A 26,025-nucleotide genomic window follows, 5' to 3' on the forward strand; every position below is an offset into this window, starting at 1 on the left:
CCACGGGGTCGCGAAGAGTTGAACAAGACTGAAGCAACTTAGCACACAGGCACACATACGCTCTTGTTTCAAGCCCCAGATTAGATGCCACCTCCTTTGTGAAGTCCTCTCAGATTGCTCCCTCCACCTCAGGTCAAGTTGGCCTCCCCAACCCCTCCTGGGCACTCACACCTCCAAGCTTCCCTGAACTGACAGTCAGACAACTTGTTACACCATGTGGTTATATATCCTTTCCCATGTAGTTGTAAGTTTCTGGCTGGTAGGAACCAAGGTTGTCTTCTTAGTCTCTCCTGGGCTCATGTGGGGCCTGGCATAGGCCTGGTATGTAGTAGGTGCCCAATAAATGCTTCTTGATCCAAAAAGAATGGCTATGAGATGAGGATGAAGTAGTTCTAAGAACTGTATTGCTGTATTGAGTGCAGTCTTGGAGACTTCCTGGAGGGGACACCTTGGAACTTTGAAGGATAAGGAGGGGTAGTCAGTGATTAATGACCAGAGATCAGCTGGATAGTCAGGGAGGTCCACGTAGCTGGCTTCTGAGAGGACCCTCTGAGGGCAACAGGACGGGGACCAGACACACAGCAGAGCCTGGAGCAAGGACTTACAGGGGGCTGCAGGAGGCTGGCTCTGTGCTGAGAACCCAGCTCCAAAAACCTTTTCGCCCTTGGGTCCTGGTCTGAGGAATGCTTGATCTCCGAGTCTAGAGTGAGGCTGAGGCCAGCAATGGTGAATAAGTGGGCCCTGGTGGTGGGCTAGCCATAGGCAGGGGCAGGAGCCAGGGTGGTGCTGTTGGGTAGAATTGCTGTGGGGGCTGGGAAAGGCTTCGGGGGTGAGAGGAGCAGCTTGTGCAAGGGCATGTGGGTAGGATGCCCCTGGGTCTGCAGGGGAGAAGGCCGACATGTCAGTGGAGCCCAGGTTACTGTGCCGGGAGCATTGGGGTGAGGCTGGACGGGCCACTGCAGGCAGCTCTTCCCATGCTCGTATTTAAGATTCTTAAGTGACACTTCGAGCTGGGAGACCTGCCAGCCTCCTCCTGGATTCCGCACATCAGAAACAAGTGGCCTCAAAGCTGCCCCATGGCCCGCAGGGAGCCACTGCCAACAAGTTGGCCGTAGCATCTGGTGTCCACGGGGGCCCCCAGGCCCTGCCATCTGTCTGCGCCCACCTGTCGGGCTGCACAGGCCCAGGGTGTGCAGGGACCTGGGCCAGGGAGGCGATCTCAGCTGCCACCCCAGCCTGTCTATCTGTCCATCCATCTGTCCACATCCCTGACTGACCAAGGACGAGGCAGAGATGGGCAGATGCAAGTCCTGCCGTTGGAGAAGCCTAGTCTGCAGGGGCAGGCATCGAGCACCAGGCATTTACACCCAGGGAAGACACAGCTGAGCCTGGGCCAGACTTGTGGGCTGGCCAAGGCCCCGGGTGGTCCCTCAAGCTCTTGAAATGGAGGCTCAGAGGAGGTGGAGACTGGCTCCGGGGCAGACAGTAGGTCAAGGTCGACGCTGGGCCAGATGCTGTGGCCCCGGGGCTGGAGGCTCCTCTGGCTGGCCCCTCCCCCACCACCCTGCCTGGCCCTTGGCTGTAAACACAGAGAGAACAAGTTCCGTTTCCCGGGAAATATTTATCTCAGGCCGTGTGGGGAGCGTGCGCTGGCCTCCGCCTGTCCTTCCTGTGGGCTGGCCTGGGGCAGGAGGTGAGGGGGCTTGGTGGCTTTGGGGGGCAATCTGTGGGGCCCCCAAAGGCTGAGCCAGGAAGGGTGTGCCCTGCGGCTCCCGCCGGAGCTGGAGTCTGAATGCCGGCGCGCGCAGAGAGAGGAGGCAGCTGATAGGAGAGAAGCCGCCGCATAACCTCGCCTCTGTCACGTTCCTATTTTCATCCCTGTCACCCCGTCTCCTCCCGTTCCTGCCTCCAAGCCTTTGCTCCTGTCTGTTGCCCCCACCTGGGATGCCATTTCTTCCACTTCCTTGTATGTCCCAGCTCTTAGCTGGCTTCCTCTGGGAAGTCTTCCCTGACTCCCTAACCCCCTAACCCTTTGCCCTCCCCCGCCCAGGAGCCTGTCCTTCTGCTCTGGCTCCCAGCAGCTTCAGGCTGAGCCCCACAGATCAGCGAAGGTCTTGTTCCAAGCCGCTCAGACAGTCCAGACAGCTGTGTCCAGGCTGCCCAAGAGTCCCCTTCCTGGGAGACACAGGTCTGGGCCCCCTGGGGGTGAGGCAGGGCCCAGAGGTCACCTTTCAGTGATTTAGGACAAGCCCAGGCACACGTGGGAGCCAAGCTGACTGAATGGGGTGTGGGGGAATCCCACATGGGCCCAGCAAGGATGGAGGTAGGTAGAGGGGCCCTAGGTCCCTGCTGGGGCGGGGTGGGGGGTGCAACTCTTGGGCTTTAGACTGTGTATCCCTGACGGGGGCCCTGACAACAGGAAATCCTTGAAGGAACAGGCAGTGGCTGAGGACTCTGAGCACAACAACAGGAAACAGCCTTGACATGGGGCAGCAGCTCTGGCCACGGGACTTGGTGGGGTGGGGGTGGGGGCAGCGTGTGGGCCCCAGGGTGATGCCGAGGGTGACACTGAGACCCTGACAGTGGGGCAGCAGGGGTTCTGCTGAGTGACTGAGTTTGTGAAATCATGGGATACTGTGTGGAGAGTGGGTGAGTCACCAAGTGTGACACCAGATGACATACACCAAATGCGTGCCGCCAAAATAGTGATACCAAATGTGTGCCACCACTTGTCCAGGACCGTGTGAGACAGTGGACGTGCTGCTGATGGTGTGACCCTGTGATATTGATTGTGTGATTCTGAGTGATGCCAAGTGTGACACTGTGAGGATCAAATATGTAAACACGGATGAGTGGCACTATGCAGTAACAAGTGTGGTCCTGAGTTTGGGGGCTCAAGTGTCTGACACTGAACTGTTAATGTGGGCCCCAGGCATACAGGAAGGCTGAGTGTGAAAGCAAGGGTGTAACACAGAGTGACATCATGTGTGAAAACCAGTGTGTGATACTATGCAATCCTGTAATGCTTGTGACAGGGTGAGCTGTTAGCCCACAACCCTGTGTAAAATGCTGTCATGGGAAGACCCTGCTGGGTTCAGGCAGGGAAGTGACATGGTCTAATTTATGGTTTTGAAAGCGTCTATACTCTTGTTGCAGAGTGTATGAGGGGAAACCAGATGGAGGGGCTGAGAAGAGGTAGGCAGAGAGTTGAAGGCTATTGTAGCCACCCAGGCTGGAGATGGTGGTACCTGGGCTAAGGGGAGGGCAGAAGAGTGAGTTGGAGAGAAATGAACAAACTTTGGAGATATTTGCAGGTAGAAATGACAGAACTTGCTGATGAACCAGAAGGAAAAAAGGAGAATAGCTCCCAGGTTTCTGATTTGAAGAACCAAGGGATGGTTGGTGGCGATGTTACTGGGAAAGGCATGGAGTGGGAGAGGACAAGGAGACAGAAATTGACAGACCTGTTTCAGATGTAAGACAAACATCCAGGTGATGGGCAGCTAAGGCCAGGCTGGGGATATATTTGCAAGCCAGCGGGTAGGGATGATTATTAAACCACAGACCTGGCTGGGATGACCTGGGGAGAGACATAGGGAGAAAAGAGGTGAGGATTGAGGACTGAACCCTGAGGTGAAGAGCTGCAGTGAGACAGAGCAGGAGCGGCCAGGTAGGTAGAGGAGACCAGATGGGGTGAAGCTGGAAGTCAGGGAGCTGGAGAGGTTCAACAGGGTGAGATGCTGCCAAGCCATCAGGTAAGGTGGGAACAGAGAGATCATGCTGGGCTGGGCCATGTGCTCAACTGAGCCAGACCAGAACCCTGTCAGTGACAGGGTGGGACCAGAAGCCAGATGGCCTGGGCAGGTGGTGAATGGTGGTGAAGAAAGAGCGTAATCAGTCCTCTGGAGACCTTTGGCTGTGAAGGGATGCAGAGAGGATGTGTGGTTGCTCCAAAGGGGTGTGAGGTCAAGGGAGAGTACAATTTTTTCTTATTATGGAATATTTTAAACACACAACGCTTGGGAGAATAATACAATAAGCTGGTCATATACCCATCACTCAGATATAACAGTCATTAAGATTTAGACATATTTAGTTCATCGATCCCTCCTTTTCGTTTTCATTTTCCTTTCTTGAAATATTTTGAGTTGTGGTAAAATATGCATAATATAAAATTGACCATCTTAACTATTTATTTTTAAATAGAGAGTTCAGTGGTGTTAAATACATTCGCAGGGATATGCAACCATTTTCCAGAACATTTTTCATTTTGCAAAACTGAAACTTATACCCATTAAACAACTCCCTCTCCCTCTAGCCCCAGGAAACCACTATTCTGTTTTCTGTCTCTATGAATCTGACTATTCTAGGTATCTCTAGTATTTGTCTTTTTGTGATTCTCATTTCATTCAACATAATGTCCTTAATTTTCATCCAGGCTATGTCATAATATATGTCAGAATTTCCTTCCTTTTTGAGGCTAAATAATATTCTATTGTATGAATAAATCACATTTTGTCTATCAGTTCATCCCTTGATGTACACTTTGGTTGCTCCACCTTTTTATGAATAATGATGCTGTGAACATGGATTTGCAGATATATCTTTAAGATCCTGATTTCAGTTTTTTAGCTATATACCCTGAAGGGGAATTGCTGGATCACATGATAATTTAATCTTTAATTTTGAGGAACCACCGTACTATTTCCCACAGCAGCTGTACAATTTTACATTCCCATTGACAGTGTACCAGGGGTTCAGTTTCTCTACATCCTCACCAACACTTAGTTTCTGTTTTTTTTTTTTTTAAATAGTGGCCGTTTCAATGAATGTGAGGTGATGTCTCCCTGTGGTTTTGATTTGTATGCCCTGATGATTAGTGATGTCGAACATCTTTTCACATGTTTGTCAGCCATTTGTACATCTTCTTTAGAGAAATGTGTATTCAAGGTCTTTGCCCATTTAAAAATCAGGTTGTTTATTTTGTGGTTGAGCTGTAGGGCTTCTTTGTATATTCTGGATACCAACCCCTTATCAGACATATGATTCGCAAATATTTTCTCCCATTTTGAAGGCTCTTTTGCTGAAGCATTTTAATACAAATCTCAGAAATGATGTCATTTCATCAAAGGTGGATATTTTTAAGGTCCTGGATGACATGAGACAGTGCAGCCCAGAGCCAGCTTGGAACTGTGTGTGTGTGTCTGTGTGAGGGTGTGTTGGGGACCTTGGGAATGCAGTGCGTGGGTGACACTGAACGTGGGCCTCGCCCTGAGTGAGGACCAAAGGGATAGTTTCTCTGTGTGTGGCCCTGTGACGCTCAGTGATGTGTGGCACTGTGGACACCATGAAATGATTGTGTGTCACTGAGTGTGTGGGACATGCCATGTGACGGCAGCAGCGATCGTGTCCTCCCTGTTTCGCCCTGAGCCGATGAGTGTGACATACAGAGTGGATGGTGCATGGGATGAGAGGGGTCGCAGGTGTGGTTGTGTGGGATCAGCCCCAGCCTCGGCTGCTGACCCTCAGAGGGCAGACATCACAGAGTGGACGAGCAGGAGCACTCAGTGGGGACAGAAATGGTGTCTGGGCCCAAGTATGAGCTGGCGTGAGGCCTCCTCCTTTCTCTGAGCTCCCCAGGAAGGCTTCCTGGAGGCAGGGTGGGAGCACGGCACTGGGATGCAGCAGGTACCCAGTAAGAGCAAGGGCTATGGTTCTGGCTCTGACATTTAGCAGGTCATTTTCTCTCTTAAGCCTCAATCCTCTCAAGAATAAAATGGAGCTGGTGGGAGGATTATGTGAAACAGTGCTCCGAAGTGAACACAGTGCCTGGCACTAAGTGAATGCTCAGTGGTCCCTTGGGGAGACCATCTCTTGCATCCCAGTGTCCAGGCACCTGGTGTGATGTGAGCACCAGTGGTTGTGCAGAGGGGCTGAAGGGAACAAATGATGTGTTTTATGTTCTCAGCCCTCCACTTTCCCTCTCCCATCCCTTCTGTCCTCTGCTTAGCGTTGTCAGGACCTCCCCATCCCATGTTGCTCCCACACCCTCCTCTCCCTGGCTCCTGCCATCCTCACCCGCTGTCAGCCTCCAGCCCAGGCTCCTGCAGCCTCATTCAATTAGGCCGATGCAATTTGTTCAAGAAAAAATGCCATAATGTGGTTATCACACCAGTGGGGGATCTGGCCAGGGTTGCGGGGGGTGGGGGGTGGTGGGTAGGAGACCCACACCCACAGCTGAGGGCTTAGGTCTGGAAGGGCCTTTCTCTTGGATCCCCGCCCACTCCCTTGGGCTCCATTTCAGAGCCCACAGAGTCCAGAGCTTGGAGCTCCCCAACTCCAGGTCCAGAGATCTTGAGACAGAAGCTTGAGATGATTAGGTTCATTGTGTCCATGGAGGGTCCCTGGTCCTCTCCGTCTCAGTCTCCCTGTTGGACAAGGAGAGTTGTCATTGGTGGGGGTGGAGGTTGGGGTCGGGGTGGTCTCAGATCCTCTTGCTGGCCTAGCTTGTCTCTGCATCCCTGATCTGGTCAGTCCCTGTCATGGCTTCTGTAGGGCCTTCTCTTGGGCTTTGGAGAAGGCGGGGTAGAGGGTGGGTGAAGGGGAAAGAGCCCCAGGGGGAGTTTGGTGGGAGTGGGTGTTCGCAGAGCCTTATCTCTGTCCAGAGCCAGAGATCTTCTTGTCCCTCAGGCTTCACTTGTCCAGAGGGTTGGGGTCCCTCTTTGTAACTTGCACGGAAGTGCCCTAGCCCCCCGGCTGGGAGCCACTTAGGCAGGACCGCAAGATTCCTCTTGTGTCTTCTCAGCGGCTCTGGGAAAAGTCACCATTTTATAGATGAGAAAACTGAGCCCAGGGAAGTGAAAAGCTTGTCCAGTGCCACACAGGTGATGTGTGGCAGGGAAGATTTGTGAGCCCAGGCCTGCCAGAGGTGAGGGAGGAGGTGATGGGGTGAGCAGGGCAGGTGAATCAAACCCCCCATAGGCACAGATGCCAACACTCAGCCATAAACACATTCATTTGTTCAGAGACAAAACCAGCCGCTGATGCACTCACAGTTCCACAGACAATTACACACTTGCTGTGCACACCCAGGCCCACGTAGACATCACCAACCCACATCACACCCACACAGGCCCCCGCATGCACAGATGGCTCGCCACAGACATGGTCTCAGGGGTGTGCTCAATACTCCCGGAGTCCCAGATCCACATGCTTTCACACAGACATCCCCTAATGACCCAAGGGACATATTCTGCTGTGGTCACATGATGGTCCATAGGGACATGCATTATGGACAACTGAGGGACAGGCCACATGTGTGCTCAGGTCACCAGCTGAGCAGGAGCTCCCCATAAAGTGGGGGAAAAAGGTGGGATGAGTGTATCTGGAATTTTGCAGCCAGAAAAGTTAATGCAAAAGCAATTCTAGCGTTCATTTCCAAGACAAAATTTAGAAGGTCTGGAGAAGGGCATGGCAACCCACTCCTGTATTCTTGCATGGAGAATCCCATGGTCAGAGGAGCCTGGCCGGCTACAATCCATAGCTGCGCAAAGAGTTGGACACGATTGAGTGATTAACACACACATTGGTGAGGCTGGGGGACAGTCTCATCTTTTTAGGGTTTGGGGGCCTCTAAAGGACCCGCACAGATAGATTCTCACAGGCACAGCAATAGCACGAGATCTCCTGAGCTCACGTGTTTACTCGGCCCTGAGCTGTGCGTGTGTGTGTGTGTGTGTGTGTGTGTGTGTGTGTACACATGCGCTCAGCGGCTCCCGGATTCTTGGGATATGAGGAGGGAAAGTAGAAGTTCCAGAGACTCCGGATGTTTGTTCTGTGGCTTCCTGGGCCCTCCAAAGGCAAATACTTTTGGATGCCAGCCTGCCTGCCCAGGTGGGGTGGGTGGGGTGGTGGGTTGTGTGAGGAGCCTGCCTCTGGAGCCCCACGGACGGGGACCCTGCATAACGATGCAGCATGACCAAGGCTCACGGCCAGCTTCCCGTGGACTCAGGGGCCCATCACCTCCCCTCTCTGGGGCTCGGTTCCCCCATCTGAAAAATGGAAGCAGAGAGGAGGTGAGACTGGATGGGCCTTCCCCTTGAGACTGAAATCAAGAGACATTCCAGGGTGCAGAAGAGAAAACCAAAGCTGGTGGGGAGATGCTGGGGTCAGGGTAGGGTGTGGGACCCCAGAGCCTGCAGCGTCTCCCCACCAACAACCCCTTCCCTGGAGAAGGGCGGTTCCTCAGAGCTTTGCTCAGGGAGTGGAGGTGGGGGGAGGCCCAGCCCGTGCTGATCTGCCAAGGGGAGCAGAGGAGGCAAGGTGGGGGTGAGACTCCCCTGAACCCGGAAGGACTGGATGGGAAGCAAGAGAGCACAGCAGGGGTGGGGCACCAGAGCAGACCTGGGCTGAGCCTAGAAGGACAGGAGGGGAAAAGTGAAGAAATGGAAATGAAGGAGCCAAGGCCTGGAGGCGGGAGGATGATGGGATGGTGGGGGGAGAAGGTTGGAGAGTTGGAAAGAGGCTGGAGTGTGAAACCTGGACCCGGGTGTCAGTAGGAATAGCAGTGGCCTAGTCTGGGGTGCTTCACAAACAGTTCCAAGAAGTCCCAGAGCTCAGAGCCTATTCTGGGGCCCTGGGAGCCATGGCAGGTGTGTTGAGGGGGGTGGCTCAGAAAGGCCCCCGCTCTGGGGAACAAAGTCGTTGGAAGCCCAGAGGCAGGGGCATGCCTGAGACGAACCCTGCCCAGATTTCTCATTCCAACCCCCAATACAGTGGGATTATTTTTAGGAACAATGAGAATGCTCACACATTCCTGCAGGGGCAGGGAGAAGGAAGGGGGGCCAGGAGCCAGTGCAGAGGGGAAGGGTGGACCCCGCCCCTCCCTCCAGTTTAGGCTTCGCCTCCAGGCCAGCGAGGTTTGAGGACCCTGGCCAGCCCTGCCTCCCTGGCCCCGGCCCCAAGGTCCCCTCCTGGCTCTTCTTTTGTTCTTCAGCTTCTGAATCGGTCCTTATCTCTGTCCCAGTCTCTTTCTCATACTCACCCTCCCTCCCAACCCCCACATGCGCCGGGAATTGGGGAACAGCTGAGATGGGCCAGACCCTGGAGACAGAGCCAAATACAGTCATGGGACCCAGCAGTGAGGCTGTGGGAGAGACGCATGCCAGAGAAGAACAGACTGAGGGAGAGGGACAGACGTGGAGAATCCAGGAAGGCTGGGAGGGAAACAGAGCTTAGGTCAGCACCAGGAACGTCCCCTCTGCGGCCTGCTGTCGGCCTTGTGCTGGAGGGGACGCCCTGCCCCGCCTGCCCCCTTCACCCCCAGCAGCCCCTCCCCAGGCCACGCCCTGCCCCGCCTGCCCCCTTCACCCCCAGCAGCCCCTCCCCAGGCCGGCCCTTCCTCCCTGCCCTCTGCAGGCCCACACTAACCCTGTGCCAGGCCAGTGCCATCCTTTTGACTTCCCACTGTGGGCACCGTGTCTGGAACAGGGAGAGACCAGAGGCCTTGTCCCTGACTTAGAGGAAGACACCCAGCCCCTCCCCACATCTGAGAGGGGCTCAGTCCATCCACCAGCCAAGACGGAACCTGAGGGACCTCTAAGACAACAGTGCTCAGTGGGGAGGGAGCCTAGTGTGTCCCGAAGGCCTCTGGCGGGAGCAAGGCCTCCTGACTCCAGGTGCATGAATGCTTAGTCGCTCAGTCGTGTCCAACTCTTTGTGACCCTATGGACTGTAGCCTGCTAGGCTCCTCTGTCCATGGGATTCTCCAGGAGAGAATATTGGAGTGGATTGCCATGCCCCCCCTCCAGGGGATCTTCCTGACCCAGGGATCAAACCCATGTCTCTTAAGTCTCCTGCATTGGCAGGTGGGTTCTTTACCACTAGTACCACTTAGGAAGCCTGACTCTGGGTGAGAACTGGGCAAGTCCTTTCCTGCCTCTCTGTGTCTTAGTCTCCCCTGGTTAAGCTGGGGACTAGTTTCCATAGGCCTGAGGCCCTGTAGACTCTGGTCCTGTGTGAATTCTCAGGAGGATTAAGAGGAGGACAAGTGACCCAACCAGGAAGGCTGCCTGGAGGAGGTAATCTCACTCATGAAAGAAGGTGATAATGTTAGTGCTTCAGGGAAAGGGCCTCTTCTTCCTGACATACCATCTATCCCCTGCCCTCTCTGCATGGGGAGGTGATCCTGAGGCAGAAGGGCCCCTCAGCCTGCAGAGATGTCTTGGAACTGTTGCCAAAGTCCTCTGTACAAGGCACTCTCATTCCTTAGGCTCCTCTAAGACAATAACTGTGCTAGACTTGGGAGACTTTGAGAGGACTTAGCTGTCTTCCTGGCCCAGGGGTCTCCAGGAGTCATGGGGTCCACCCCTCTTGCTTGGTAATGGCATATACCCTTCACAGCCCAACAGCCCTGGGCACTTGGGAGTCTAGCTGATCATTTGATAGCTCAGTGAATACTTCCTGACACCTGTCATGGGGGTTGCATGATACTGGGGTCCACAGGAGCAATAGGATACAACCTCTGCCCTCTAAGAGCCCCTGGTCTGATGGGGGAGCCAGGTGGACTATAGTGGGAACTCTGCACGCCACACCATCATGGGGAGCACAGGCTGTAAGAGCCCTGGGTGGGAGACTCAGACTGGCCTAAGCGAGGGAACAAAGACAAAATGTTCCTGGAGGGAGGCCCAGAGAAGGGAGGCCAGTCGCTCATTTATTCAATCATTCATGGGTCCAATTGTTCCTTCGACCATCGTTTCCTGAGAGACATTAATTCGTCTCTGACGCTGGTCCCAGCGGTTCACTCAGCTCCATCCTTCTCTCCCGCCTGGGCCACTGTGTCTGCCTTTCAGAGGCTCCTGGACTTGCTTTGTTCAGCTCCCAACCCACCCTGAAGGCCATGTGAGGGGGTGAGGCTGAGAAGGGTTCAAAGACATTAAGGGTCATGGGACCCAAAGCTGAAGGCCAGCTGGGTTCACCCAGTCCTTTGTTGGAGCACAGACTCCCTGGCAGGGCCCTGTCCTTGCCTACACACCACTGGCGGCAGGCAGCGCACCTCCCTCTGACCCAGGCTTCTCTTTAGTGGTGTGACTGACTCATGGCCAGCTTATACCTGTCTCCTTGGGACTCCCAGGCCATGCCTCACCTTGCCCACACGGGCCCTTGGGCAGGAGTCAAGAACAGTAGAGGCATCAGGTGTTGGGGATGGCAGTGATGAGGGGCTGCTGTTTGCTTGGGAGGAAGGCTATGACGCTGAGGAGAATGTGAGCAACGCGGGTGGAGGTCGCTGTTGGCTCTGCCATGAGAATGAGGCAGAGGGGCATGGGGGGCATGCCTAGGCATGAGCCTATCCTGAGCCCCCGCCCCTCCACAGGCCATCTTCTGCCTCCCCCACTTGGCTCTGGCCTCCCTCCCTCTGCCCACTCTGCTGTTCCCTCATCCCATCCTTTCCTCACCCCAGACCCTGTGCTAGGGACTGAGGGGGCCAGAGAGTCAAGAACACAGAGAGCTGACTGGCCATCCAATTCCTACCTGGCTGAGATGGGCTTGGAATCAGTGAGGGGCTCGGGAGGGGCTGGTTGTGAATGTCGGAGGCAAGGAGCCCACAGGATGGGGCTGAGCTCATCAGGGAGGTGGGGGGATGTGGTGGGGGGTCTCCGGGACCGGGCTCAGGTGTATTCTACAGTGCACGTGTCTCCAGTGTGGCTCGGAGGCTGGAGACGCGGCCCTGTTGGAGTAACAACTGAAGCCAGAGTCTGCGAAGGGCAGGGGAGGGGCGGAGAAGGGGTTGGTGGGGAGAGAGGGGGAACAGAGGAGGGAGGAAGGAGCAAAAGAGGGAGGGGAGAGGTCAGGCCCTTCCTTTAGGCCTGGACCTCTGAGCTCTGAGGGGCCCCTTCCGCACACCCTGGTCTCCTGTCAACCCCCTGCCCCACCTAACTCTCTTTCCAGGACCTCTGCCTCTTCCTCCCCTGGGGACCTTCTCTGAGGAGTCCCCCTCATATGTGGAAGTAGCATGGACTTGCCAGAAGACGGGTCATTCTCTCCTGAGCAAGGCCCCTCCCTTCTGATCCATAGTCTCCTCACCTATGAAACAGGATGGTCAAAACAAGCACCTCCCAGGGTTCATGGGAGGACTAGAGACAGTGTGTGTTGCTGGGTCTCCAAATGTCCCTGGGCCAGTAGCAAGGAGTGTGTTAGAAATGCAAACTCTTAGCCTCATCCCAGACCTATTGCATCAGACACTCTGGGGGTAGGGCCAGCAACCTGGATGCTAACGAGCCCCCCAGTGGTTCTGGTACACAGGTTTGAGAACCACTGATGGATGCCCCTAGCACACAGTAGGTGTCTTTTCTTCCTTGAAGCCTGGTGCCCCACTCAAGTAGGACTCTGACATGTGAACTTGTCCAACTGAGGCCCAGGCCTCTCTCCTGCCACTTCCTCAGATCAGGTCTCCCAGGGATTACCAAGCCTCTTTCCTCTATTTTCTTGACCCCAGTCCAGCTCAGCTTTGTTGAGGTGAGGTCTGGGGCTGCAAGATCTTAGCACTCCTGGGCAGCTCTCCTCTGTGGGTTTAAGGTGCCAGATCCATTCAAGGCAACTCCTTGGGCGCACAGCAGGTCTGGGTGGGCAGGAAGGGAGAGAGGAGGAAGGGCCGCCCCTCCTGCTTCCTGGCTGTCTCCTGACTCTATGGGGTGAGCCATGCTGCAAGGGCTATAAGAGTCACAGAATAAGTTCCGGGTGCTTGGGCTTGGCTGGGGTCTGAGGCCCAGTCCCCAGTCCTGAGCCCCCAGGAAGCCTCCTTTGGGGGAGCTTTGTCAGTCATGCTGGTGGAGCAGATGGGCTTGCAAGTGCCAGGCACATGCTGGATGCAGAGACAGATGGGCTCCTTTGTCCCTGAAGGCCCTGTTCTCTGGGAAGGGAGAATATGTGTGTGATGCCCACCAGAACAGGAGGCAGGAAGCGGAAGAATAGATGGCATCTGCCCTGGCACCCCTGGTTTCTCCCATCATGGCCACCTTCCTGGGTACCCTCATTCTGGGGGTGCCAATCTTGGGTCAGACACTTTCACCACAAGTACTCAAGATGACCACCTGGGGGGTTAGGGAAGGGGTGGGCAGGAGAGACAAGAGCTGGGGGCAGGGAGCAGGAGTGTACAAAAGAGAGAGGGCAGAAGCCATCTGGGAGAAGAGAGGATCTGGAGGTGAGAAAAGACATTGAGACTCAGAGGTGAGACAGGGGAGCAGCCTGTGACAGACATGGGCCGAGGGAGGCATGGTAAGAGGGAGAGACCCACTTGGAGAGATTGGGGAGACAGAGCCTGAGAGAGAGACACAGGTCCAGAGGGAAGGAAAGAGGAATAGAGTGAGAGGGACTCCAAGGTCCTTGTAGGTCCCCATTTTAGAGAAAGGGACACCAAAGACCAGAGAAGGGGTTCCCCAACCCCAGGCCACTCAGGGCACCTAGCACAGGCAGAGGTGGATAAATCAGCATGTATGGCCAGTCCCAGTAACACAGCTTGCCTTAGGAGGCACCTTGCCATTGGGTTTGATATTATTGCCTTCTTCTAGGTCGCTGTGGGGGCATGAGGAGGCTTCCCTCCAGAGAGCAAGGGGTGGGCTCTAGGTTCCCAGCAGCAAGGAAAGCAATAGGATGGTTGATGGAGGTGGCAAGAGACGATGAGACTCACAGAAACAAGACAGGAGAGCAGCATGTGACACTGACCTTGACCTTCAAGAAGGCCATCAGTGCCTCTGCTGGTGGCTCCAGAAAGGATAAAACCAAGGTCTCTAGCTTCATATAATCCATTAATGAGTTAGAAGTCATTTTGTCCAGACTCTCTCCCTACTCAAATGAGTGCAGAAAGGCTGATCCAATCCCAGTGCTGGCTCCAGAGGAGACCTCCCTCCAAACAGGGCCCACTTTCTTGGTACCTGGGGTACTTTCTAGAGTGTGTGGGGAGTAGCCCCATCTACAGTGCTGAGTAGACCTACCTCCAACCATAGAGCTGCAGGTAAGGAGCTGGGGAAAGTATGAAGGCTCCATCCACCCATCCATCCATCCTTCTACCCATCTATCCATCCACTCATTCATTCATCCACACACTCACATATCCATTCAGTTCAGTTCAGTCGCTCAGTCATGTCCGACTCTTTGCAACCTCATAGACTGCAGCATGCCAGGCTTCCCTGTCCATCACCAACTCCCAGAGTTTACTCAAACTCAATGTCCATTGAGTTGGTGGTGCCATCCAACCATCTCATCCTCTGTCATCCCCTTCTCCTCCTGCCTCAATCTTTCCCAGGATCAGGGTCTTTTCCAAAGAGTCAGTTCTTCACATCAGGTGGCCAAAATATGGGAGTTTCAACTTTAGCATCAGTCCTTCCAATGAATATTCAGGACTGATTTCCTTTACGATTGACTGGTTGGATCTCCTTGCAGTCCAAGGGACTCTCAAGAGTCTTCTCCAACACCACAGTTCAAAAGCATCAATTCTTCGGCACTCAGCTTTCTTTATAGTCCAACTCTCATATCCATACATGACTACTGGAAAACCATAGCTTTGACTAAATGGACCTTGGTCAGCAAAGTAATGTCTCTGCTTTTTAATATGCTGTCTAGTTTGGTCATAGCTTTTCTTCCAGGGAGCACGCGTCTTTTAATTTCATGGTTGCAGTCGCCATCTGCAGTGATTTTGGAGCCCAAGAAAATAAAGCCTGTCACTGTTTCCATTGTTTCTCCATCTATTTGCCATGGAGTGATGGGACTAGATGCCATGATCTTAGTTTTTTGACTGTTGAGTTTTAAGTCAACTTTTTCACTCTCCTCTTTTGCTTTCATCAAGAGGCTCTTTGGTTCCTCTTCACTTTCTGCCATAAGGGTGGTGTCATCTGCATATCTGAGGTTATTGATATTTCTCCCGGCAATTTTGATTCCAGCTTGTGCTTCATCCAGCCCAGCATTTCACATGATGTACTCTGCATGTAAGTTAAACAAGCAGGGTGACAATATACAGCCTTGACAGATCCGTTCACCCATTCTCATTGAATTAAAACACAAAATGGTAGAACTATGTGTTGTTAGCTGGAAGGACCCATTTTTACTAGTGAGGAAATAAACTCAGAAGAGGAAAGGGCCTACTAAGACCACACAGAATTTCCACAGTCAGTCTGGAACACACTGGAAACAGCTACTGTTCGCTACACACCACAGATTCTCCTCTGGGGTCTGGGAAATTGCTGGTTGTCATGCCGATATTTACACTGATGTTTGTTCACAAAAGCTGCAAGGGCAGGAAATGTGACCTCTTTCACCCCACCCTGAGCTTGGCTGTGTATGTTTGAGTGTGTTTATTTGTGCATGTGTGTATATGCTAAAGTGTATGTTTATGTGTGCCTTGTATATTGCGTGCATGTGTGCTCAGTCGTGTCCAAGTCTTTTTGACCCCATGAACTAAATAAAGTCTGCCAGGCTCCTCGGTCCATGAAATTTTCCAGGCAAGAATATTGGAGTGGGTGGCCATTTCTATAGGGTTGCATTTTTATCCATGTGTATGAGTTTGTGTGTGGGTGTGTGGGTGTGCACGGCAATATGTGTACGTGTGACATGTGTAGATGTGCATGGGAGCAGGTATGGCTCTGTCTGTACTTTTCCTCTCCTCATCTGTTTAAGATTTCTGGGGTTTAAAACCCTTTGACTTGAGCCTCAGTACCATTGACTCTTCTTCCTTCACTGGGGCAGCCATTCTGACCTCTGAGCCTCACCTCATGGTCTGTGGAATGTGAACTATTTCCTCCCTGAGTTGATGCAGGAGGTGAAATAGATTTGGGATCTTGGCAAGATTCAAGAAGGCAGCATGTGAGCAAATCTTGAAGGCCAAGTGTGAAGTGGCCCTTCCCAGCTATGTTTCCTACACTCAACACCCGCCATCTTGGGGCAGGCAGGCCGGGCAGGGCCAGGAGGTGTGTGGACAGACGGATATCAGGCAGAGACCACCCAGGGCTTCATCGCGTGCTTCTCTCCAGCCCACTGGGCCCCCTCCCTGCTGCTCCAACTGTCTTTAACTTTCCTTCCCAATTCCCCTCTTGCGCCATTATCTTGCCCTTAGCGTGAGGAGTCGCAGAAAACTGACCAATCCAAGCAAAGGCCAGACAGGCATCCACCAATCTCAGTAAAGGACAGTTCAGGGTATTCCCCAATCCAAGTAAAGGGCAGGTAGAGGAGCCACCAATCAGAACAAAGGACAGACTATTCGCTCTAAGGCCCCTGGGGAAGGAGCTGGGGATCAGTCCAGAGCAGGAAGAAGACAGAGGCTGGAGTTCCAGAGAGGTAGGTTCTGGATCTGCCTTTGTCCTGACTGGCTGGCTGACCACAGATGGGGCATTGCTTTTTTTTTGAGCCTCAGTTTCCTCATCTGTCAAATGGGGAGACTTAGCTGTCCTAAGCCTGTGGCTTTGAGACATGTCTCCCCGGACATCAGAGCTCACTCCGTCACCTTGGCCCCTCTTCTCCAACTTCCACACTACACACACAAACTTGATTAGAGGGCAGGGCCCTCCACTTAGCTTATCCTTCCCCACTGCCTCCAGGCAGGAACAAACCTAAACCAGCACTACCTTCTGGGGCCAAGCCCTTGAAACCACTGTCTGAGGAGCCTGGGTTGGCAGACTTTATTTCAGGATTATCTGGGACATCAGCTCTTCCTCGCCTCTTTAGTCGGCAGAATTGACCTAGAAAGGCCACAGTGGCCAACATGTTGCTGAGCCCTGGACCTGTGAATCCATCTGCACCTGTGTGAACCCATATGTGAACCTGGAGGGTGTCTGAAGGCAGGCTGGGGTGTTTCTGTGAGAATATGATGGTCTATGACTGGCTAGCCAGGTATATGTGGTGCTGAGAGTGTGTGAGCTATGATGAGGGGGGCCTCAGGATCAAAGGACAGTTGATCCAATTTGGGGAATGTATTGTGGAGTGGGCAGCTCCTGGTGTCCTAGGATGGAGACACATCTTTGTGACTGAAATGTGTCTTCACTTGAGCAGTAGAAGGGATCAAAGGAAGGTTGGGGGTTGGAGAAGACAATGCCATTTGAAGAGAAAGCCCACCACTACTCCCTCAACCTGGAACACAGGACTGGGTGGGAATGGGAGTCAGGGTAGGGAAGGACACTGAAGCCAAGAAGATGCAAGGTGAAATCTGGAGCCAAAGCCCAGACCGTAGGCTTCATCTGGACTACAGTGCAGGACTTCCCTCTGTAGCCTCTCTGAAAAATGGGCATCTAGCCAATTTTTGCATACCCCCCAAGTATGGGGAGCTCAGTTCCTCACCTCTCTTCTAGTGGCCTCGGCCTATGTAGCAAGGTTCTACCTGGAAGATATTTCACCCCCCTGGGCCAAGGTCTGCCTCCTGTGAAATCCTGTGAATCTCTAGGTTGTCTCTGGGGCCACAGAGTCCAGTCGCCCTGCCCAGGAAAGCTGAGATATTGGAGTCAAATAGTGAGCCCCCTGGATCTATTCTGCTGCAGACAAGGCATCCCCAGTTTCTCCATGCAGGACTTGGTTTCTTATTCTCTCTTTACATACGTCACCTCCTCTGAATGAGTCTCTTCTTGTCCTTACCCGGGACATAGTGCACTGGGGATGATCTAATCAGCCCATGGACATGGACGAACTCTCATCTTCCCCAGTTAGGGTAACATCTTTATTAGCATGCGCTTGCAATAAAACCAGTGTTTTAATATATTACCAGCCACATTTATGCTGTGGGCTCATACTGAGCTTGTGGCCCAATAAGAGCCTCAAGCTCACATCACTTTTATAGGAATGGGGGCCACGCCATGTGTCTTCCATCCTACAATTAATCACTTGGCTCTATGAACACAGACTGAGCCATCCACAAGGAAGACATCAGAAAAAACTTGCAGGGGCTAGCGGGGAGGGCCTGGCTGAGTGGATGGTATGAGTCACAGTCCTGCTTTGGCCCTGAATCCTCTGTTCTGTTACCTTTCTCTTTGATCCCCATGGTTTTGGCCAAGTTAATAGAGCGAGAAGCAGGGACCTTTCTTGTCTTGGTTCCGGCTCTCCAAGGACGAGGCCTGTTCCTGGGACAGGAAGGCTGTGAGGCAGTCAAGGCTGAGTTCTCCTTCCCCTTCTATCTCACCAGGGGCTGGCCTCACTGTGTTTCTTGAATCTTGTGGGCTCATGTACCCCATGGACTCTTGTTACTCCCAGCCCCTCACTAGGATGAAAAATGAGACTGTGCAAGACCACCTCCCTCCTCGGGAGACTGAATGGGACCCAGGTTCAGCAAATGTTTTGCTGAGCACCTGTGTGTGTGGGCACTCAGTTTCATTTCATCATCACATCAGCCTGTAGGGGGAGATAGCCTTAGTTGCCCCCAGTTTACAGATAGAAGACTGAGGCTCAGTGACTTGACCGAGATTCACACTGCTTATAAACAGTGGAGCTAGAATTCAAATTTGGAGCTTTTTGTTGACTTGTTTCATTTTATATTAATGCAGAAGCTTGCACTTTCCCTGCTATGCCTGAGTTGTCCTTGGCTGAAGGACAAGAAACCTAGGGTCTAGGTCTAGGTCTTGACCTCTTGACTTACTGTGAGTTCTTTGCTAAGTCCCTGACCCTTCTCTAAGCCCCAGACCCCTCATTGTAAGATGAACGGACTTGGACATTTTAAGGCCTTAAGACTTGTTGGGGAAATAAAAGAAGACGGGTTGGATTCTGAGTTCCTAAAATCCTGGGATTCAAGTGTCTGCTAGCCTTAGGCCCTGGGTTAAGCTGAGTCTGTATTCCCAGCCCCCGGGTAGGGGCGCTGTCCTGGCCTGCCTGGCAAAGGCCCTCACTGCCGTTTCCTCTCTTCCAGGATGCTTTGCTGAGCCTGGGCTCTGTCATCGACATTGCAGGCTTGCAACAGGCTGTCAAGGAGGCCCTGTCAGCTGTGCTTCCCAAAGTGGTACGTGCCTTGTTCCATACTTTCCTGCCCCTTAAGCCTTTTCCCAGTTCCTCTTAACCTACAGGGTTGAGAAGGAAAGAAGAAGCAGGGTTTCTGCCCAGAGGACTGTCATGGGGAAGTGAAGGGTATGGGTGAGTGTTTAAGAGGGCTTCCTGGAGGAGGAGGACTAAAACTAAGCCCCAGTGAATGAACTGATATGGGAATTCTGGAATGTCTGGGACAGAAGGGGCATTAGAGTGTAATTGGAAAGATCATGTCTCAGATTATGGAATGGATACCCTTAGGATAATAACCTAATGGATTCACTAGGTAGGACCTAGTGAGTCACGTGAGGTTTGGAATATGTATAGCAGGAAGGATTGAGAGTAGAGATGCAGAAGAACTTCCTTGGTATCAGCTGTGTGCTGGAATGGGGCTCGGCCTTGATAAATAGATCTGTGCTGAGTTCAGGTGTCCTGTCTAGAGTCAGGAGCCTGGATAACATGTCCTCTAGAAGCCTCTAGAAGCCTTTAAGCTTCTCTCTGACCCATTCCAACACCATAGATGAGGTTGCACACTGGGAACAGGTGCAGGGTGGCTGCTTGGGCCCCTGGTCACCTGGTCAGCATGGTTTCCTGGGCCTGGAGTGCCTGGATGAGGAGACTGTGCTCCTCTTCAGTTGCCCCAGGCCACTCCTCAACTCAGCTCCCGTGGTCACTATGCATCCCTTATGCAGGAGGATGGATGAACTGGCTCTCAAGACACAAAGCAGCAGTGTATCAGTTGTGCCAGACAGAAGGGAGCAGGGGACTGTCAGTCTGGGGAGGGGGGCTCTGACACCCTAAGAGGCATGGGAGACCTACCAGAAGAGGAAATGCCTAAACTGAGTCCCATAGCCTGGGGTGTTCCCTCCTCTACCCTAGACAACAGCCACCAGCAGAGCCTACTGTGTCTGAATCTGCTGGATGAATGATCCACTCAAGGCCCAGAGAGGGAGGACACTTCCCCCAAGGTCACACAGCATGACAGGAACAAATGGGGCTTGGCACCTAAGCATCCCCATTCTCTTTCCTCAGCTCTGTCTTTTCAAAACCTCCTGGAAGTTCAGAGCCCAGGAGGAAGACTAATGAGTGAGCTTTATTGAGCGTGAAATTGGTAGGAAGTGGGTGGTGTGTTGGCTCCCAAAATAAATCCTCCCGGAGATGGGATTGAGGCAACATCTGGCCTGGGATGGAGAAACATCTGGAAAAGAAGAGGTGGGGAGGTTGGCAGGTCAGCATCCACAAGGCTGCCTTGGGAGTGGGGAGGAGGAGGGTCTTCACAGGCAGGATGCTGGTGGTGCCAGCAGAGATGCCCTTGTACTAGATTAATTGTATCCCCAAAGCCGGGGGCCAGGAAAACAGCTCCGGTCCAAGTGACTAGATCCCTGGGACAGTGGGAAGTGTTGGTCTTGGTCCACCCCCAAAGACCTGCATGAGCTAGGGAAGCCCTGACTTTGGGGAGGAAGCCCTGTCTTGACTGCATGGAGGAGCTCAACTCTCCAAAGAGGGGTGGGGAGACGCCAGGGAGGGGAGCTGCTGGCACCTGGCTCCCTCATCAGCACCCATTGTGGCAGGCAGCCGCAAATGCAGATGGGACTGATGTGTCTGAAATGATTCCTCCTTCTCTCCAGTAAACTCAGCTAATTTTAACCCAGAGGGCTGCGAGTGAGGGGTGGAGGCAGACGGACACCCGGAAGTGAAGTGAGGATGTGCGTGCCTGCCTGCTCGCCACCCTCGGATTGCCCGCCCCTCTCTCTGCCAGGGCAAGACTCTGGGTGCTGGGTACTGTCTTAACCTTTTTTGGGGACCAAATCCTTCAGGCCCCTCCTAGGCTGAGTAAAGGGTTGGTTGACAGGAGGAGGCTGAATATAGATGAGGTGTGAGGGCCTCCTTCCCACCAATTTCTTCATCTCTGAACTCCCCTACTAGACCCTCACCCAGGAAGACAAGGGGACCCGGTCTTCCTGTGTCTGCCCTGCTCACCCTCCGCAGGTCTTGTCGTTTCTGGCCCATGCCACTTCTGAACTTGGCTCAGTTCTCTGGAGGTGGGACTGGGGCATCTCCTGGGGGCTGGGAGAACGTGGGTTGGCTGGCTGGGGACAGCCAAGGGCAACAAGAATGTCTGACAGAGTTGTGGACTCTCACAGCTGTGAAAGGCAATGGCTTCTGAGAAGGACTCCACACTTACTTACTTTAACATGGAGCTTCAGTGTCACCACCTCCAGAAGCCCTCCCTGATACAGTCAGCAGAGAGGACAGCCCTCCATTCTCCCACTGAGAAAACAACGCCTCTCAGGATACTGAGCTGGGCACGTGGGTACCCCCTTGATGGGGTGTAGGCTCTGCTGAGCACCTGGGTCTCCCTCATCACATGCGACTCCAGCAGTGGAGATGCTCTGCAGACAGGTTGGCTGTGGATCTCTAAGAATGGCCAGTCCCACTTGGAGGGAATGTGGATTTTCTCTTGTGGGTCAGTGAGGGCAACTGTTTCTGCCAAGACATGGTCTGCAACTGAAACCAAGACTGCTCTGGGGGGCAGTTCCTGACAGTCCAGTGGTTAGGACTCTGTGCTTTCACTGCCGAGGGTGCAGGTTCAATCCCCGGACGGGGAACTAAAATCCTGCACACTGAGTGGCATGTCCCCCCACCCCCAAACAAAGGACTGCCCTGGGTCCTTGGGGAGGGTGGATTGACAAGCTGCAGATTTGATATGCTTCAAACAGAGCTTTGATCTCACTCTGGGGAGTGATCATTCCAAAATACAAATCAGCTCCTGTCTCACAGGGCTCACCAGCTCCTCCCTCCCCAGCAGCAGTCCCTCTCCCCAACAAAACCCTCCCTGAGCTCCCTTCCCACTCAGCACCCCTGATCCCAGACCCACCTCCTGTGCCACCCGCTGGCCTCGCCACTGTCGGTTCCATCAATGCTTTGGACTCTGTACACCTACCTACCTATTATTAATACTTGGCCCAGAAGCCATTCTCACCCACTCCCTTTTGTTGTTCAGTTGCTTATTTGTGTCCGACTCTTTTGCGACCCCATGGACTGTAGCACACCAAGATTCCCTGTCCTCTACCATCTCCATCTCCAACCCACTCCCTCAATATGTCTAATTCCCATGTCAATTACAACTTTAAAGTCACTCCCTCCAAGAAGTCCTCCTGGCTTGGCTCACAGTGTGTGATTTCTTGGTTGTGTATCTAAAGTAGGAGGGAAGATACCCTCTTCCCTGCAGAGCCCTTCTGCAGTATGGCCCCAAGTGGACACTCAGTTATTTTCTGTTGAGGCTGCAGTCTCTGCAGGGAAATATCTCAGGGTCGTGGAGTATTGGCAGGTTATGGTCTGTTCCTTCAGCCCATCAGACCCTCCCCAGGAGAGAATGAAGTGCTGAGATCACAGGGGAGTTTTTCTACCCTGGCTGCACTTAGAATCACCTGGGGAGTAATGACGGACAAACAGATGCCCACGACCTTGTCACTCAGACCTGTGTCAGACTGGAAGTGGGTGGTGGGAGGGCCTTTCCTCTGGATCTCATGAGTGCCTTCTGTTCTAGGAGACAGTCTACACCTACCTGCTGGATGGGGAATCCCGGCTGGTGTGTGAGGAGCCCCACCATGAACTGCCCCAGGAGGGGAAAGTGCGGTGAGCTGCTCTCCACCCATTGCCCTCTCACATGGTCAAGGGATACCACAAGATCTGGTCTCACCCTCCCCTTCTGACCTTGACCTTAGCCTCCCTGCCAGCTGGGGTTCCCTGGCTGGGTCACCGGCTGCAGCATAGAGGGGAGAAGCACTGTCTTCTCTTGTGTTGTGTTTGGGGAGTGGATGACACAGGGAAAGTGCCAACTGCTAGATTTCCTCCTGGAGAGCTTTTCTAAACCACTGCAGCCTTCTTAGCCTGAGTCTCAAAAGGTCAGGGCTACAGTTTGTCAGCTAGAACCCCAGCAGGCAACGATAACTGCCTGCAGGTTCTCACAGAATCACAGAACTTGGAGTCACAGAATGCCAGACGGCATGGTGTCAACTCTGAGAACGGGGAGATCACAGACCACATCCCGCTGTGGGTTCTGGAGCCTGGCTGCTTGGGTTCAAACCCCAGCTCCAGTTTACTATCCAGGGCAAGGGACTCAGCCTCTCTGTGCCCCGGTTTTCTTGCTTGTAAACTGGCGATAATAATAGTACTCATCTCGTAGTACTATTATGGGAGGATTCTTGGGAGGATTAAACGTTTAACACATGTAATGCCCTTAAAACTGTATCCATAATGAGTGCTAAATGTCTGTTTTTATTTTCATTATGGTAGAACATTGGAATCACTGACTTCAGGAACACGGGCTCTGTGCCCTATGGTCCCTTGGCGCCTCTGAGCCTATTGAATTTAGCCTCCCTGTTTTCCAGATGAGCAGACATCGTGAGACGTGTCCAATGCCACATACTTGGTGTGAGGCACAGCCAGGTCTGAGACACGGTATCCTGGCTCCTGGCTGTCCAGGGGAGAGAGAAGGGAAATGGAGCTTGTCTGATGAGAAAGTGTGGATGGGCAGGAACTCTGGTCCAGAGGAGGGCAGGCCAAGGAGGGTATGGGCACTGCCTTCTGAGTAGTGCAGGGGTGTCATGGACCCAGGGAGCACAGGGTCGGGAGCTATAAGGGCTGGGTGGACACCAGTGGGGGGTGTTACCAAGAGGCAGTGCTCCACTCCAACATGTCAGTCAGGGATGTGGCTTTTTCAGGTAGTAGCTGAGGTTGGCAAAACACCTGTCACAGAGGCTATGGAAAGAGCTGATTTTGGGGGATGCCGGAGGTCCTGATACTGGGGGTGCTGGTGGTCCTGAGGCCCCCCCCCCCGACACGGGGAACCTTGGCTTCTTTGATGCTGTTCTATCCTCCGGCTGTTCCCCATGGAAGGGGCTGGTGCTTCTCCAATAGCTCTGAGCCTTCCCACCTCCTTTTCTCCCAGTCGATTTTCCCACAGGGTGGGCAGGTAGGTGACACTGTCCCCTTTAGCATCGTTTGACAACTTCTCCTCTCGAGGACTGTGTGAACTAAGGCAGCCATGCTCTTCTCTAGCTTCTCGTGTCCCATCTGTAAGATGGCAGGATAGGCCTGGGAGGTCTTCAGAATCTTAAGGGGAAAAAATGCTATAAAGTCCCCTCTTCTCCTCTGAGCCTGTACCCCTACCCCTAATCCTCAAGAACTTTACTTAATATGAGCTTGTCTGATCCAGGAAGTTTCCTCGAGGCAGCCTGGGAAGGCTCTCCTGATAGAGGGCTGCAGGATCGAAGACTCAGACACCAAGAGGGGAGCATCCTTCAGGGGGTCTGCATTGCTCTTTCTGAGCCTCCGTGAGCTGGGGTGGGGGTGGGGGCCTGCGGTCCAGGCATCTTTGAGGGGCTCAGATCCTCTGCAGCATCAGAAGCCCTTTCAGTATCCCCACTTCCGGCCACTTCAGATTCATTAAAGCCTTTGGAAAAGGTACCAAAAAAAAAAGGGCAATTAAAAGTAAATGTTCTAATGCAATTAGCTCAGAGTTGAGAGTGGAGAGGGGAAGACTGCTGGGACACAAGGCTCAGAAATCCTAGGAGGCTGAGGAGGCAAGGTGGGTGAGGGGGCAAGCGGGGCGTCCCACCAGCAAGTATGGGGGTGAAGGTTCAGGCCAGTCCTCTCTTTTGAAATCTGTGCTCTGCCCACTCACCCACTCACCGTGTGTCTGGTGGTGAGCCCACCTCCTCGGCTTGGACTGAGAGACAGAGGTTTGCGGAAGAGGCAAGAGCACGTGAATGCGAGTCAGGCAGGCCTGGATTCTAGCCCTGCCCCATCCCTGCCCCACTGGGGCCCCTTCCAAGCCTGTTTTCTCATCTACAGAATGGAGATAACAGTGGGCCCTGCCTATGGGCTTAATGAGATGCCAGGGCTTAGCCCAGGGCCAGCACACAGTAGGAGTTTAATGATTGCTGATTGCCCTCCACCCCCAAGTCCCAACGCATTTACTCATTGGGTGACCTTGAGAAAATTACTTCCCTCCCAGGGCCTTTCAAAGGGCCCTCTGGTGCGCCATCGGGAGACCAGGCACCGGCCCCAGCCCAAGGTGGAGCCTGCGTGCTGGCCCCAGTGGAGGGGGTGCTCCTCCAGGAAACCCTGGAGGGCTGGCAGGGCAGGCAAACAGCAGCAGGTGTGAAGTGAAGACGGATCATAAAGACAGATAAGGGCCCAGGGTGGTGTGGGGAGGCAGTGTGGAGATGAGCCGGGGTGGGGGGAGTGAGGCGGCCCCACCGGCTACCCAGCCCTTCCCGTGATGCCCCGCACTCCTCCACGGGCTCACAGATGCCGTTTCATCCCAGCGTGTGTCCTGGGTTCCCTGCCTCCTTGTGCTTGCCGAGCTGTCTCCTCCCTCGCGAAGTCCTTCCGCGTACCTTCTCCACCCTGACCAGCCCATTTCCCTTCTCTGCCAGGGCCCAGCCCGAGTGCTGCTAGGAAGCCTGCCCCATAGATCCCCAGCACTAAGGAGGATTCAGTTTTCCAAAAAAGGTGTCTGGGCCTTGGCAGCCTCTTTAGGGGATGGGTCTGTCCTCGAGAAGAACCCTGGGCTGGGAGCCAGGACAACATGGCTACCATCACAAGCTCATGCTGTCTCCCTGGGCCTCTGTCTACACTATGTGCTCTGATAAGCTGGGGCACTGTGACGTCTGAGGGCTGTGGGCTTGGAATCCTGAGGCTGCAAGGGCGGGGCGAGGTTCTTCAGGGCTGGAGAGGGAGAATCGTGGAGGGCTCCCTGGGTGAGAGGCTTCCTGGAAGCCTTCTCTCTCTTCTCTGTGCCCCGCCTCAATCTCAATCAGCCTATTTCAGTCCTCTTCTCATTGTGTCTCCTGCCATCTTAAAGCCTCTGATTACTCCCTGCTGAGTACAGTGAAAGCCTTTCTGACTAGAGCGGAGACACCGCCCACCCCGTTCCCAGCTGGCTGTCTCCCTCTGCCACCGTTTGGGGGGGGCCAGGGGCCCAACACTGAGAGAAATTTCTTCCTCAGAGTTGACCGGGTCCCCACTCAC

At 53.6% G+C, this 26,025-nt stretch overlaps 1 protein-coding gene across 5 annotated transcripts in view; it reads left to right on the forward strand.

The window, feature by feature from the left end:
• The window catches only part of PDE2A (phosphodiesterase 2A), a 93,656-nt gene that overhangs the window by 41,066 nt on the left and 26,565 nt on the right, over positions 1 to 26,025 (forward strand). For all 5 annotated transcript variants that reach the window (XM_020902739.2, XM_020902740.2, XM_070473295.1 and 2 more), the window contains 2 exons: positions 18,872 to 18,961; positions 22,535 to 22,623. In XM_020902739.2, coding sequence (XP_020758398.2) covers positions 18,872 to 18,961; positions 22,535 to 22,623 — 179 coding nt within the window. The remainder of the gene's footprint in view (positions 1 to 18,871; positions 18,962 to 22,534; positions 22,624 to 26,025) is intronic.

The sequence above is a fragment of the Odocoileus virginianus genome, chromosome 10, assembly GCF_023699985.2.
Source record: "Odocoileus virginianus isolate 20LAN1187 ecotype Illinois chromosome 10, Ovbor_1.2, whole genome shotgun sequence".
In the NCBI taxonomy this organism is placed as follows: domain Eukaryota; kingdom Metazoa; phylum Chordata; class Mammalia; order Artiodactyla; family Cervidae; genus Odocoileus; species Odocoileus virginianus.